This window comes from Physeter macrocephalus, chromosome 14 (genome assembly GCF_002837175.3).
Source record: "Physeter macrocephalus isolate SW-GA chromosome 14, ASM283717v5, whole genome shotgun sequence".
Lineage (NCBI taxonomy): Eukaryota > Metazoa > Chordata > Mammalia > Artiodactyla > Physeteridae > Physeter > Physeter macrocephalus.
In genome coordinates, this window is record NC_041227.1 from 117,064,245 (window position 1) to 117,078,760 (window position 14,516).

At 51.1% G+C, this 14,516-nt stretch overlaps 2 protein-coding genes across 6 annotated transcripts; one reads left to right on the plus strand and one right to left on the minus strand.

Annotated features, from left to right (window-relative positions):
• The first annotated feature begins 695 nt into the window (after nt 1–695).
• MLX (MAX dimerization protein MLX) lies at nt 696–9,183 on the plus strand. 2 transcript variants are annotated; one of them, XM_007102127.3, is made up of 8 exons: nt 696–802; nt 1,197–1,233; nt 1,728–1,817; nt 2,096–2,202; nt 2,457–2,556; nt 2,744–2,843; nt 3,212–3,413; nt 7,774–9,183. In XM_007102127.3, the coding sequence occupies exons 1-8, from the start codon at nt 761–763 to the stop codon at nt 7,828–7,830; spliced, it is 735 nt and encodes a 244-aa protein (XP_007102189.1). In that variant the 5' UTR covers nt 696–760; the 3' UTR covers nt 7,831–9,183. The 2 variants fall into 2 exon arrangements, with proteins under 2 accessions (XP_007102189.1, XP_007102190.1); XM_007102128.4 differs by lacking the exon at nt 1,728–1,817.
• Nucleotides 8,520–13,716, minus strand: PSMC3IP (PSMC3 interacting protein). 4 transcript variants are annotated; one of them, XM_007102129.3, is made up of 8 exons: nt 13,640–13,716; nt 13,451–13,551; nt 13,173–13,262; nt 10,266–10,377; nt 9,631–9,776; nt 9,457–9,510; nt 9,265–9,324; nt 8,520–9,183 (listed from the first exon to the last, which is right to left on the minus strand). In XM_007102129.3, the coding sequence occupies exons 1-8, from the start codon at nt 13,671–13,673 to the stop codon at nt 9,127–9,129; spliced, it is 654 nt and encodes a 217-aa protein (XP_007102191.1). In that variant the 5' UTR covers nt 13,674–13,716; the 3' UTR covers nt 8,520–9,126. The 4 variants fall into 4 exon arrangements, with proteins under 4 accessions (XP_007102191.1, XP_007102193.1, XP_007102194.1 ...); XM_007102131.3 differs by lacking the exon at nt 9,457–9,510; XM_007102132.3 differs by lacking the exon at nt 9,265–9,324.
• Nucleotides 13,717–14,516: the final 800 nt, after the last annotated feature.

The window sequence follows — 14,516 nt, forward strand, 5'->3', positions numbered from 1 at the left end:
AGCTACAAGGGCAGGGCCCTGGCCTGAGCTGGAAGCCAGGAATGCAGTGGTTAAGAGCACGGCTTTTGAAGCTAGCCAGACTGAGGCCAGTCTTGGCCCTATCACTGACTAGCTGTGTGCTTTTGGATACGTTCCGGACTTTGTAGGTACCTCAGTTTGCTTAGCTTACAAAGTAGCATGACTTGGCTAACAGGCTCTTTGAAAGCGTCAATTCCACAACTATCCTGCCAGACTCTGGGCTGGGCGTTGGAGGAGCATCCTACAACAAGCCACGCGGGGCCTCTGGCCTCACAGAGGTTGCACCCCGGAGGGGTCGGACGAGGTGGCCAAGACTGCAGGTCCGGGAAACTCGTCCCGGTCCTCGGGAGCCGGCTGGCCTCGGCAATGCGCGTGCGCGCAACTCTGCGACACTGTGCGGACAAGCCTTTTGAGGGGGCCCCGTTTCACCGAATGTGCTTCATGTCGCGGCGGCTGGGACGCCTGCCCTGAGGAAGGGCAGGGACGGGCGGGTAGGACGGCCCCAAGGCCGCCGGTGTCAACCCCGACACCAAGCAGCACTCCAGGTCTCCACCGGCCGCGGCGGGTGTGTGTGTGTGTCTCTGGGGCGTGTCCTCCGGGTCGCGCATGCGCAGCCGCCCCAGCCCCCGCCCCCCGCCTCTGGGCCGCGGGTTGGTGGGTTTGGGTCACGTGGGCGCGCCTCGCCGCTTCCTCGCCGCAGGGGGCCAGCCTGCGGGCAGCTTTCCGGTTCGGTGGGTCGGAGATGACGGAGCCGGGCGCCTCTCCGGAGGACCCCTGGGTCAAGGCAAGCCCCGTGGGCGCGCACGCCGGCGAGGGGAGGGCGGGTCGGGCTCGTGCACGTAGGGGGTCCGGAAGACGAGGGGACTCCCTGAAGTCCCCAGAGCTTCCCCCGCTTTCCGGGCCCCGGGGCTGCAGAGAAGACAGCTCTCACCCCGCGTGTGCCAAGGTGGGAAGACAACTGAGGCGTGTGCGCGCGGGTGTGAGGGGACGGGGCTGGAGGGCTGGGGGTGTGGAGTGGGCGGACGGGGTCCTGCCGAGGGGCGGCGCTCCCGCGGCCTAGTCACTCTTGGCTCTGGGGGAATCCTGCGGCTGCCCGCGCATCCCAGGGGTGTGTGTGTGTATGTACACGCGCGCAGGGGCGGAGGTATGACGGGCTTCTCCCTTGCTCGGTGCCGCAGGTCGAGTATGCGTACAGCGACAACAGCCTGGACCCCGGTGAGTGCCTCCCCCACCGTCTTCAGCTCTGGAGGGACACTCCCATTTCAGCTCTATAGATTTAAGTGGCCTTGCCAGCCACACCTGAGCATAGTCCACTGCCCTTGAGCTGAGCGGGCCTGAGCAGCGAGGGAGGAGGAGCTGGAGGACAGGGGCAGGAAGCATCCGAGGGTTACACCTAGTTCCCTATGTTCTGGAGCAGGGACGTGATGGAAGTAGTGACAGCTGGTCACTCACCATCATCACGCCCAGATGCCACTTTGTGAGCCAGGAGGTATCACTGCAGGCCTGTGGAGCAGTGTAGACACTAGGGACAGGAGCACTGCGGAATGGCACGACAGGAAGTGGGTGGCCCAGTATGGCTGACTTCTGGGTTGAAGGGGAGAGGTCAGTATTTAAGGCCCAGGAAGCCATTATGCCCACAGGTGTCTGAGGGCCTAGCAGGGCCCCTCCCTCTATCCTACCCCTTAGTGATTGGGGCCTCTCTTTTCCAGGGCTTTTTGTAGAAAGCACCCGCAAGGGGAGTGTAGTTTCCAGAGCTAATAGCATCGGTTCCACCAGTGCCTCTTCTGTCCCCAACACAGGTAGGCAGCAACGTCTCCCCCACTCGGGGGAACCAGAAATAACTTCATTTTAGTATCTTTCCTAGACAGGGCAGCTCCAGCCATCCACGTGGAGGCGCTGGAACCCTAGTGCTAAAAGCAGGGTATCGCCATCTCTCACCTCACCTGGGATATTAGGTTCTTGTATCTATCTGTCATCTCTGGGCACCAGGTTCTTCTTCCCAGCTGGGGAAAAGTGGGCTAGATGGGCCCCACTGGGCCCCAGAATGACCTCTTCCTGCCCCCAACTCTGAGCGTAGATGACGAGGACAGCGATTACCACCAGGAATCCTACAAGGAGTCCTACAAGGACCGGCGGCGGCGAGCACACACTCAGGCTGAGCAGAAGAGGAGGGATGCCATCAAGGTGATTGGGGAGGCCTGCACCTCAGCCAGCGCAGGAGGGCGCTGCACGCTTCAGGTCCACTCTGCCTTGACCCCGTCAGGCAGTCCCAAGCAGGCTTGGGGGCAGCTAGTCTAGGCCCTGGACATGAACTTCTCCCTCCTTCCCACTCCCTTTGAGTGAGTGAGCATGGAACTTGGTATCATGGAAGAAAAACTTTGTGCCCATTTGCCTTAACCCCTCAGTTAAGGAACCCATGTCCCCTGCTATCTCCACAGAGAGGCTATGATGACCTACAGACCATCGTTCCCACCTGTCAGCAGCAGGACTTCTCCATTGGCTCCCAAAAGCTCAGCAAGGCCATCGTTCTGCAGAAGAGTATGGCCAGGAGAGCACTGGAGGGCTTGGAGCCAAAGGGGCTGTGAAGGCTAGCGCCTCAGAGCCGCTTTTGGCCTGGCCCTGGTGGGGTGGTTGTAACAGGAGAGGTGGGATCTGGGGGAAGGGGAAGCACAATCAGCCTGGCCCTTCTGGTTGTGCCCACCCCCTCTTCCCTCCCCCACTCCAGCCATTGACTACATCCAGTTTTTGCACAAGGAGAAGAAAAAGCAGGAGGAGGAGGTATCCACGCTACGCAAGGACGTCATGGCCCTAAAGATCATGAAAGTGTAAGGGGGGTGCTGGGCTGGGGGAGCCAGGGCTTCTGGTTCTGAGGGGACTCTGAGGCCTCTTCAGTTCACGCCCTTCGCTTTGTTCGGAGGTCACATCAGATAATATTTTCACTCTCTCATGTGGTAGGCAGGACTCTATCCCAACTGTAGCAGATACTCTGGAAACGCCTGTGGGATTAATGAAGGGAAGGCTGGAGAGGGTGGGTCGCCACTTCTGACCGAGAAGCGGTATCTAGCTGATGTTGAATACCTCCCCAAGGCTCTCTGGGAATCTCCTTCCCGGGGGAGTAGTAGGGTAGCGCTATTACTCTCCCTGGGCCAATAGAGCTGCTGCAGCCCCTTAGCCCTGGTCTGCTCGCTTTCAGGAACTATGAGCAGATTGTGAAGGCACACCAGGACAACCCCCATGAGGGGGAGGACCAGGTCTCGGACCAGGTGAAGTTCAACGTGTTTCAAGGCATCATGGACTCCCTCTTCCAGTCCTTCAATGCCTCTATCTCCGTGGCCAGCTTCCAGGAGCTGTCGGCCTGTGTCTTCAGCTGGATTGAGGAGCACTGTAAGCCTCAGGTATGGGGCAGCAGTGGACACGGGGTTGGGGGTCTTCCCTCAGGCACAGTGGCCCAAGCCATTGTTTGTTTAGAGAGACAGGGTAGCAGGTTTTAGGTTTCCTGAGGATATTTCTACAACTTTCAGTTGTTTCCCCCTTTGCTTTCTAGCCCAGTTTTTCCTGTTAAGGTTTCATTTGGCAAGAAGGACTAATGCAAGGCCTAGCTCTCGGCCTTTGTTTCGCCCACATGGTGGCAAGTAATGGCAGCCTCAGGCACTCCCCCTCGGCCGCCCAGCAAGTAAGCCCCGATCACTTGCAGCAGGCTTACTTGGGGTTTTTGGAAAGATTCCTGGCCCCCACCCCCAGGCCCACTAAAGTAGCTTTCCATGGGGTTTCTAATTATTATTTGTAATGGAGAGTGTGTTAATGGTTGCACTGAGTCTTCCATTTTGAGGCCTGGTTGCTTTTTCTGAGGCTTGACTTGTATCTGAGATTCTCACTTTTTTGTTTCCCAACATTTTTTTAAATGTAATTTTTAAAAGTTACACTCCATTTACACTTATTACAAAAAACATTGGCTACATTCCCCATGTTGTACAATACTTCCTTGCAGCCTTACACCCAGTAGTTTGTACCTCCCACTCCCCCACCCCAATATTGCCCCTCAGCCCCACCCCCCACTGGTAACCACTTTTGTTCTCTGTATCTGTGAGTCAGCTGCTTTTTTGTTATATTCACTAGTTTGTTGTATTTTTTTAGATTCCACATATAAGTAATGTCATACACTTACATGTGGAATCGTTCTCTGACTTATTTCACTTATCATAATGCCCTCCAAGTCCATCCATGTTGCTGCAGATGGCAAAATTTCATTTTTCTTTTTAGCTGAGGAGTATTCCAGTGTGTGTGTGTGTGTGTGTGTGTGTGTGTGTGTGTGTGTGTGTGTGTATACCACATCTTTATCCATTCATCTCGGTTTTTCGCAGGGTTTTTTTGGTACTTTTAAAAATTTTATTGAAGTACACTTGATTTACAATGTTGTGTTAATTTCTGCCATACAGGAAAGTGACTCAGTTATACATATATATATTCTTTTTCATATTCTTTTCCATTATGGTTTGTCACAAGATATTGAATATAGTTCCCTGTGCTCTACAGTGGGACCTTGTTGTTTATGCATCCATCCTATATACAGAAGTTTGCCTCTGCTAATCCCAAACTCCCACTCCTTCCCTTCCCTGCCTCCTCCACCCCCACAGCCTCAAGGCTGTTCTCTGTGTCTGTGAGTCTGTTTCTGTTTCGTAGACATGTTGATTTGTGTCATACTTAGATTCCACATATAAGTGATACCATATGGTATTTGTATTTCTCTTTCTGACCTACTTTGCTTAGTATGATAATCTCTAGGTCCATCCATGTTGCTTCAAATGGCTTTATTTCATTGATTTTTTTATGGCTGAGTAATATTACATTGTATATATATACACCACATTTTCTTTATCCATTCACCTGTTGATGGATGCTTAGGTTGCTTCCGTATCTTGGCAGTTGTAAATAATGCTGCTGGAACATTGGGTTGCGTATATCTTTTCGAATTACTGTTTCTATTTTTTTTTTGGATATATACCCGGGAGTGGAATTGCTGGATCATATGGTAGCTCTATTTTTAGCTTTTTGAGAAACCTCCATACTGTTTTCCACAGTGGCTGCACCGGTTTACATTCCCACCAACAGGGTGCAAGGGTCCCCTTTCCTCCACATCCCCACCAACATTTGTTATTTGTGTTCTTTTTGATGATCGCCATTCTCACAGACGTGAGGTGATAACCTCATTGTGGTTTGTTTGTTTTTTTTTCTGGCTGCGCTGGGTCCATTGCGGCATGCGGGTTCTTCTTCATTGCAGCGCATGGGCTCAAGCTCATGGGCTCAGCAGTTGTGGCGCTTGGGCTTAGTTGCCCTGCGGCATGTGGGATCTTAGTTCCCCGACCAGATCTTACCCGCGTCCTCTGCATTGGAAGACAGATTCTTAACCACTGGACCATGAGGAAAGTCCCTCATTGTGGTTTTGATTTGCATTTCTCTGATGATTAGCGATGTTGAGCATCTTTTTGTGTGCCTGTTGGCCATCTGCATTTCCTCTTTGGAAAAACGTCTATTCAGTTCTGCCTTTTTTCTTTTTTTAATTTATTTTATTTTTGGCTGCGTTGGGTCTTTGTTGCTGCTCGCCGGTTTTCTCTAGTTGAGGATAGCAGGGCTGCTCTTTGTTGCTGTGCATGGGCCTCTCATTGCGGTGGCTTCTCTTGTTTCAGAGCACGGGCTCTTGGCGTCCAGGCTTCAGTAGTTGTGGTGCACAGGCTTAGTTGCCCCACGTCTGCCCATTTTTTAATCGGGTTGCTTTTGTTTTTTGGCCACACCATGTGGCTTGGGGGATCTTAAGTTCCCCAACCAGGGATAGAACCCGGGCCACGGCAGTGAAAGTGCCAAGTCCTAACCACTGGACTGCCAGGGAATTCCTTGGTTATTTTTTTGTTGCTGAGTTGTATGAGCTGTTTATATATGTTGGATATTAATCCCTTATCGGTAATATCATTTGCCAATATCTTCTCCTATTCAGTAGATTGTCCTTTCGTTTTGTCAATGGTTTCCTTTGCAGTGCAAAAGCTTTTAAGTTTAACTAGGTCCCATTTGTTTATTTTCACTTTTATTTCCTTTAGGAGATGGATCCAAAAAATATTGCTCCAGTTTATGTCATGAGTGTTCTGCATGTTTCCCTTTAGGAGTTTCATAGTATCCAGTCTTACATTTAGATCTTTAATCTGTTTTACTTTTGTATATGGTGTGAGAAAATGGTCTAATTTCATTCTTTTACATGTAGCTGTCCAGTTTTCCCAGCACCACTTTATTGAACAGGCTGTTTTTTCTCCATTGTATTTTCTTGCCTCCTTTGTTGTAGATGAATTGACCATGAGTGTGTGGGTTTATTTCTGAGCTCTGTATTCTGTTCCATTGATCTGTGTGTTTTTGTGCCAGTACTGTACTGGGTTTTTTTTGTTTTATTTATTTATTTTTGTCTGCTTTGGGTCTTTGTTGCTGCGCGCAGGCTTTCTCTAGTTGCAGCGAGCGGGGGCTACTCTTCATTGCGGTGCGCGGGCTTCTCATTGTGGTGGCTTCTTGTTGTGGAGCACGGGCTCTAGGCGCGCAGGCTTCAGTAGTTGTGGCTCGTGGGCTGTAGAGCGCAGGCTCACTAGTTGTGGCACACGGGCTTAGTTGCTCTGCAGCGTGTGGGATCTTCCTGGACCAGGGACTGAACCTGTGTCCCCTGCATTGGCAGGTGGATTCTTAACCACTGTGCCACCAGGGAAGCCCACCATACTGTTTTGATTACTGTAGCTTTGTAGTATAATCTGAAGCCAGGGAGCATGATACCTCCAGCTCTGTTCTTCTTTCTCAAGATTATTTTGCCTATTCGGGTTCTTTTGTCTTTCCATACAATTTTAAAATTATTTGTTCTAGTTTTATGAAAAATGCCATTGGTATTTTGACAGGGACTGCAATGAATCTGTAGATTGCCTTGGGTAGTATGGTCGTTGTAACAATATTGATTCTTCCAGTCAAAGAACATGGTATATCTTTCTATCTGTTTGTGTCATCTTCAATTTCTTTCCATCAGCGTACAGGTCTTTTCCCTCCTTAGGTAGGTTTATTCCTAGGTATTTTATTCTTTTTAATGTGATGGTAAATGGGATTGTTTTCTTAATTTTTCTTTGATACTTAAATGCAAGAGATTTCTGTACATTAATTTTATACCCTGCAACTTTACCAAATTCATTGCTGAGCTCTGTTAGTTTTCTGCTGGCATCTTTAGGATTTTCCATGTTTAGTATTGTGTCATCTGCAAACAGTGATATTTTATTTCCTCCTTTCCAATTTGGATTCCTTCTATTTCTTCTTCTCTGATTGCCATGGCTAGGGCTTCCAAAACTGTGTTGAATAAAAGTGGTGAAAGTGGGCATCCTTGTCTTGTTTCTGATCTTAGAGGAAATGCTTTCAGCTGAAAGCATGTCCCAGCATTTTTATTGTGAAACACTGTAAACATACTGCAGCATTGAGAGAATTTTATAATGAACACTCATATATCCCCCACCTAAAGTTTACCATTAACCTTTTTTGTATTTGCTTTATCACACAGTAATGCATCTCTCCATCCCTGACTGACTCCATCCTGTTTTGGGGGCATTTGCAAACTGTAGACATCAGTGCTTCCCAGGTTTTTTGTTTTAACTGTACTCTAAAGAGCACACCTGGCTCAGGCAGGCGTCACTGAGCGGCCCTGTGCCCTCCCTGAGCATGCTCTCTCTCTCTCTCTGCTGCCCCTACCAGACCCTACGGGAGATTGTGATTGGTGTTCTACATCAGTTGAAGAACCAGCTTTACTGACCAGCTCTTGGAACCTGCAGAACAGCCAACAAGAGGCCTTGAGTCTCCTACTTGGCCGTGGAGCCACTGGGCTTATGAGATTGGACTGTGACACTGCACACCAGTCAGCTGCTTTCTCCTCAGTGTTTGGCTCCCCAGCTCCCCGCTCCCCCTCAGCCCCATCTTCAGTGGGGCTGGGGAGGGGGGAAGGTTATTATGAAAGCTTTGATTAATTTATTATACTGACCATAGATCTCAAACCTGCCTAGTCTTTCCCCCTCCCCATAGAAGTCCTCGGGATGGGGTCTGCTCTGGGAACCCTAAAAAGCTCCTGGCCTCTCCCTTTTTCTAAGCCTCAGATTTCTGCTCATATTTGGTAACTACTGTTTGCCTGTTTTGGTCTCTCTGGCAACATTTAGCCTAAGTTTGGCCATTTTGGCAGTAGTTGGATGGGAAGAAAGGAGTAAGGGCAAATACTTTCACAGCCATGAAGGGTGAAAGGTGGCCTCATGCCTAGGCTAGGGCTGCCTGGTCAGCCCAAGGTGAGGCCAGAGCTTTCTCTGGCCAGCTCAGGGCAGGGCTGCCAGGTTCCTGCCCTTGCCCCCTACTCTGGGTGGTGGAGGGAAGCAACCTCCTCACCCACTCCTGCCCTCTGTGTGTGTCCCCACAGGCAGTAGCACTGCACATCAAAGTCAAATGTGACACAACACTACGTGTTAAATTTTTTAATTTTTCTAAACACCAACAGTGCAATTTTGCTAAAGTTACAATTTTGGAAAATTGGCCTCAAGACCACTCCCAGGCTCTCTGTCAAGTGTATGTGGGTCTCTACCATCTCAGGGCTGCCTGCATTTCTCCCAGGACTTGGGGTGGGGTGAAGGTGGGTAGAGAAGATTTTCTAAAGGTCTCCTGGAGTGTAGAGCCCAGGAGAGTCCTGGGTGAGGTCCTGGGCTCCTTGCATGCTGTGCATAGTAGCCTCTCTCTGCCCTTGTCCCCCAAGCTCTCTTTTGCCTTCCTCAGGTTTGATATCTGGGAGGTTTGATTATCCAGAGGAAATTAAATATTTTTATATCAAATTATATTACAATAAATATTGCCAAATGCTTTCCTTTTGCATTGTTCCCCATCTAACTCTTAAGTTCAGGCGGTCAAAACGTGGATGATGAAACGAGCGAAACCATCCTCTCTGGGTCACCAGCGCTCCACCCAGTACTTTGGTGTGTGCCCAGAAGTGGACAGCAGCAGGAGCAACAACAAAGCCGACCTAAACAAGGCAGCCAGTCCAGGACATCTCTGTTCCAGGCCTGCCGGAGGGCCTCAGGGATCTGGGAGCTTGAGGTTGTAATCTTCATCTGTCTCTATCCCAACTTCCTCCTGGGGGGGCAGCGAGACAAGCGAATGAGACCTCCCTGGACGCAGGCCCCAGGGGAGCAAGGAAGGGAGAACGCCACTTACAAAAAACTGCTTCTTGCTCTTGGGGTATCCTTCAAGGATTGCATCAGACAGCTCTGTTGCCTGACAAGAAACAAAACCGCCCTCTTTCAGGTGGGCAGTACCCGGCAGGCCTGACGGGTCCATGATACGGGGCAGCTGTTTCCCCGGTGGCTGCCGCCGTCCAGGGCCTGCCTAGGGTTCCCCCGCACTTACCATCCTCCTGCGCTTCCTCCACTCCTTGCAGTACCTCTGCCTCTCTCTGTACACCTAGACAGGGAAACAGGTTCCTCTGTCCCCCTCAGCCCCACAGCAGCCGCTGGGGTCAACCCTCCTCGCTTTGAACCTGCACGGGCAGCCCTCCCTGCTCCACACTCCCTCCCCACCCACCTGCTCTTTCTCTTCTGGCGTCACGTGGTTGGTGGCCGCTTTGATGTTCTTCAGTCTCTCTGTGTAGCCAGCACATTCCTTCTTTAACTCCTGGATCTCTTTCTGCATCTCCGGTGTGGTCAGGGCACTAGTTAACTCCTTCAGCTCTAAAACCACATCCCTCGGAGAGGTCACTGGCTACCCTGAGGTAGGAGACCAGGCCTCCACCTTGCTCTGGGCTCTATACACAGGGTCCAGAATGGGTCCCATATTCTGGAAATCCTCAAGAGGGATTAAGGCTTACAGAATTGTCAGTTTATTCTAGTTTTCTTTCCTTCCCCATCTACAAATAGTGGAGGGGAATGAGTTGGGGCAGACTGTTAGCTGTAGTCAGCTAAAGAAGCAGAGTAAAGGGAAGTGTGGGAACCGTATACTGGTACTCACACTAGGGAAGGCAAATGCCTGTCTTGCCCACTTGTCTTCAAAAGCCGTTAGTTGTTAGACATTGATTTTAAGGTAATGCCTATGGCAGCCCAGCAAAGGGATCTTTGCTGCAAGAAGACAACACTGCAGTCAACAAACCCTTCACTTGGTAATTCCTGACCTCAGACTGACCCTGACACTAGGGGTACCTTCTGGGGGTTGCCCAGTCCTACCAGCCTCCATGTGGCGGCAGCTCTGCTGCAAGCTCTGCACCTTAGCAGTGAGGGCCACGATTTTGGCATCTAGGACTTGGAGGTCAGCATCACTGACCATGTCGAATTGTTCCTGCCAGAGACAAAAGGAAAAGTAGAAGCAGGCTGATGGGAGAAACAAGGAGGGAACCCACATTTGGGAGGGCAACATTCATACACACTCGAGAATCTGGGACTCCCCAACCCTCCAGAGGGCCTGGGAAGATAGAGGGTACTTCGGGGCAGTCATTCAGTTTAGTACCAGTCCACTCAAAAAGCTGTAAAAGAACAAGTTGAAACCTGATACTTGTCCTCAAGGGGTTTCGAGGTTCAGGATACTGAATAATAGGACAGAAATACCTCTCAGGTTACTGGCAAAACCACTCACTGGGCTGAAGGAGTAAAGGAACATTCTTCTCAAGGTGATGCTACCTAATTACGGGTTTCCACAATAGGAAGAATCTGGACAGGTGAAGAGGCATGGTGGGAGGTATTTAGATAAAGGATACCAGTGAAGTCTGAGGAACGCCTCCCATGAGACCAGCAGCTAGAAAAGGCCTGTGCTGGGGCTCAGCGGGGTCTTGTCAGTGGTGATGGGGAGCAGAATGGAAAGGCTGGGAATACCAGCCCGGGCAGTTTGGACTCTACATTCAGGTGAGGTAAACCATGAGGGCAGGAGGCAGCAAACTACAGCCAGCAGGCCAAATCCTGCCAGATGCATGTTTTTGAAAAAAATTTATAGAAACGTAGCCACATCCACTTGCTTACATATTGTCCATGGCTGGTTTTGCTCTACAGTGGCAGACTTGAGTACTAGTGACAGTTGTGTAACTGGGACAAGAGACCATCTGACCTGCAAAGCATAAAAATATTAACTGGCCCTTTACAGAAAAAAAAAAAAAAAATCTTGCCAACTTCTTTAAGGGATCTTCAATAGAGCAGTAATATAATGAAACCTATTTTAGGATAATTAGCCTTGACAGTGGATGTTAAATCCTGTGGGGTTACTGAGTAAAGGAAGAGGAGAAATGGGGTCTGCCCCAGACAGAACAGCTTCAGTTTTGTGAGGGAGACAAGTGAAAAGACAATTACAATAGAGTATGCCTCAAAAGAGGTAAGTGCCCGAAGAAGGCAGTTAGCTCACAGCATTCAGGGAAGGTTTCTGGAGGTGATGCCTCCGTGAAATCCTAAGGGATGAGTAAGAGTTAGCCGGGCGAAGAGAAAAAAGGGACTCAAAAACTCAGCAGGGGAAGGACAGTGAGCAAAGGCCACAGGAGTAAAACACATCTAAATGGTCTAGTATTGATGAATGGAAAAATAACAGGGACAGGAGAGGCTAGAGGCAGGCTGGGGCCAGGTCTCCAAGTGCCTTTTATCTGTTCTAGGGAGCACTAGAGTTTTCAGTAGGGAAACGGCATGACTAGATTTGTACGTACATAGATTATTCTGGCTGCAATGTTTAAGATATGTTTAAGGAGGCCAGGAGTTAGGAGGATATTGCAGTAGATGAGGAGCACCTGAACTAGAGCAGTGGTGGCAGCTGGTAAAGGAGAGAGGATGGATTCAAGAAGAGGAAAACAACTGGAGTTGATGGCTGACTAGGCATGTGAAATAAGGGAAGTTAAGAATGCTTCCCCGGGGGGCTTCCCTGGTGGCGCAGTGGTTGAGAGGCCGCCTGCCGATGCAGGGGACACGGGTTCGTGCCCCGGTCCGGGAAGATCCCACATGCCGCGCAGCGGCTGGGCCCGTGGGCCATGGCCACTGGGCCTGCGCGTCCGGAGCCTGTGAACATTACTATTGATCCTACAGAAATAAAAAGGATTACAAGACGGACTTCCCTGGTGGCGCAGTGGTTAAGAATCTGCCTAACAATGCAGGGGACACAGGTTTGATCCCTGGTGCAGGAAGATCCCACATGCCACGGAGCAACTAAGCCCGTGCACCACAACTATTGAGCCTGCGCTCTAGAGCCCGCAAGCCACAACTACTGAGCCTACGTGCTGCAATTACTTAAGTCCACGCACCTAGAGCCTGTGCTCCGCAACGAGAAGCCACTGCAATGAGAAGCCCACACACCGCAACGAAGGGTAGCCCCCACTCGCCGCAACTAGAGAAAGCCCACACGCAGCAACGAAGACCCAATGCAGAAATAAACGAATGAATGAATGACTCCAGGGACTTCCCTGGTGGTCCAGTGGTTAAGAATCCGCCTTCCAATGTAGGGGACGGGGGTTGGATCCCTGGTCGGGGAACTAAGATCCCACGTGCGGGTGGGCGGGGGACAGTTAAGCCCCCCACCGCAACTGAGACCCAATGCAGCCAAAAGAAAAAAAAAAAAAGAAGAAAAAAAAGAAGAAGAAGAAAAAAAGAATGACTCCCCAGTCTGGCCTGGGTGAAGAGTGATTCCATTAAGGGAGAAGAATACAAGAGGAGCCAGTTTAGGGGAGAGATGAGGCATTCTACTTTGGCAATGTTGATTCTGAATGGCCTGAAAGGCGGCCAGGTCGGGGGGTCTGGGCTGGAGATACCAAGTTAATGTCACATGTGTTTACGGAAAGGGGTGGAGACAGAAGGAAAATAATTTGGAAGACGGTGGTTCTCATCTAGATGATTGGGAATAAGAACTTCCAAGGATAAATGGACCTCGATAGCAACAACTCAGGATCTTCTGTCCTCTATCATTTTTCATGTCTGGAAATCTCGTGAAGTTTGGAATGACAGCAAAGGGGGTCCACACTTTGACTTCAAGGCTGGCTGGGACCCTTTTAATGGCCTAAGACCGGTGAATTTCACAGGATGCTTCAATTCTCCCAAAGAGAGTTCATACCAGGGACTGATTCACCTAATGCCGGACTCTCACACACGTGCTAATCTGCGCGTTTCCCTCACCTGGTCAGCAAAGTATATCTTCTGCTTGCCATACATCTTCTCTTTGATCTTGCCTTGTTGGGCCAGCTGGTCCAGCGCCTTCACCACCGCCTGGCAGAGGGGAGGGGGAGGAGAAGTCGGGGGAGTGACTTCGCCCGGGCTGGGGAATGTCACCAATGATGCGGGAAGCGCCCGAAGAGCCTTAGGAAGCCCAAGGCTAGAATGGCAGCCTCGGGAGGGGAGGAACCCAGGCTGATTCGAGGGGTCCCAGGGGAGGAATCCCAGGAGAGGGTCCTCACTGCCTTGCCCAGTCCGTGTTCCCGCTGCAGGTTCCCGAACACGTCCTGGGCGCTGTAGGGCCGGTTCTGCTCCTGTAGGTACCTCAGCAGGATCCCGCAGGCTACGGAGAGAGACGAGGCAGGGAGGGGCTCCCTCAACCGACCCCTGCCCGCCCTCCTCCCAGGTCTCCCGGCGCCCACGGCCGTTACCTTCCGCCACGGCTTCCGCCCGGCCTTTACTCATGTCCTTTACCGCCACCAAACTCCGAAAGCCGGAAGTTGCAGTTACTCGGGGCAACGGCTCCTTCCGGCGATGGGCCGGGCTGGCCTCAAGTGGTGATTGGCGGAGGGAAGCCTTCGCGAGGGGCGGAGCAGCCCTTCCCGGACACCGTAGTTCAGCTTGGCCGGGAACTCGGGCGCCCATGTCTCGCCGGCCGGGTCCCGGTCTCTGCCGGGGAGGCGGGGCGCGCGCTTCGAACCTCTTCCTTACTCCCCTCGGAACCAGGGCTGTAGGGAATCACGCGCTGAAGTTTCGGGACCCAGTTCTAGCGGCCGCTGAGCACTCGTGACCTTGAACTGGGCTGAGTATTCGAACGGAAAGAAACCTCAGCACCACCTCCCGCTGGGCAAGCGACCTGCTCAAGGTCACAGGGCCAGTTACCTACGGACGTGTCCCCTCCCACGGCCCAAACCTTTCAGTCGGTTTCTCTCATTTTTTGTAAAACGGCAAGAGGTGTTTGCAGGAGGGGGTTTATGAAGACAATAGAAGGGGTAAGCGCCCTGGAAAGAATAACGCTGCCTTAATTTGCCCGTTACCGAGCTTCGCACACAGGGGGCGCTCAGCACATGCTGTGGTTGAAGGTAGGGTTGGGAGGGGGCTGCTCTTAAGCCACAATGCTTGTAGAAGTTTCCTCTTGGCCGAGACAATCTTACGGCAACACCTGGCAGGTGTTTTCCACTCCTGCCCACATCGGCCAATGGGACAAAGCCTGAAATAAGTATTTCTAGTTTCTGAGGTCAAAAGAGCAGCTGTTGAGTTGCAGTCTCACAATCCAGAGGGGTATGGTGCTACTTTTTAAAGCTTCTA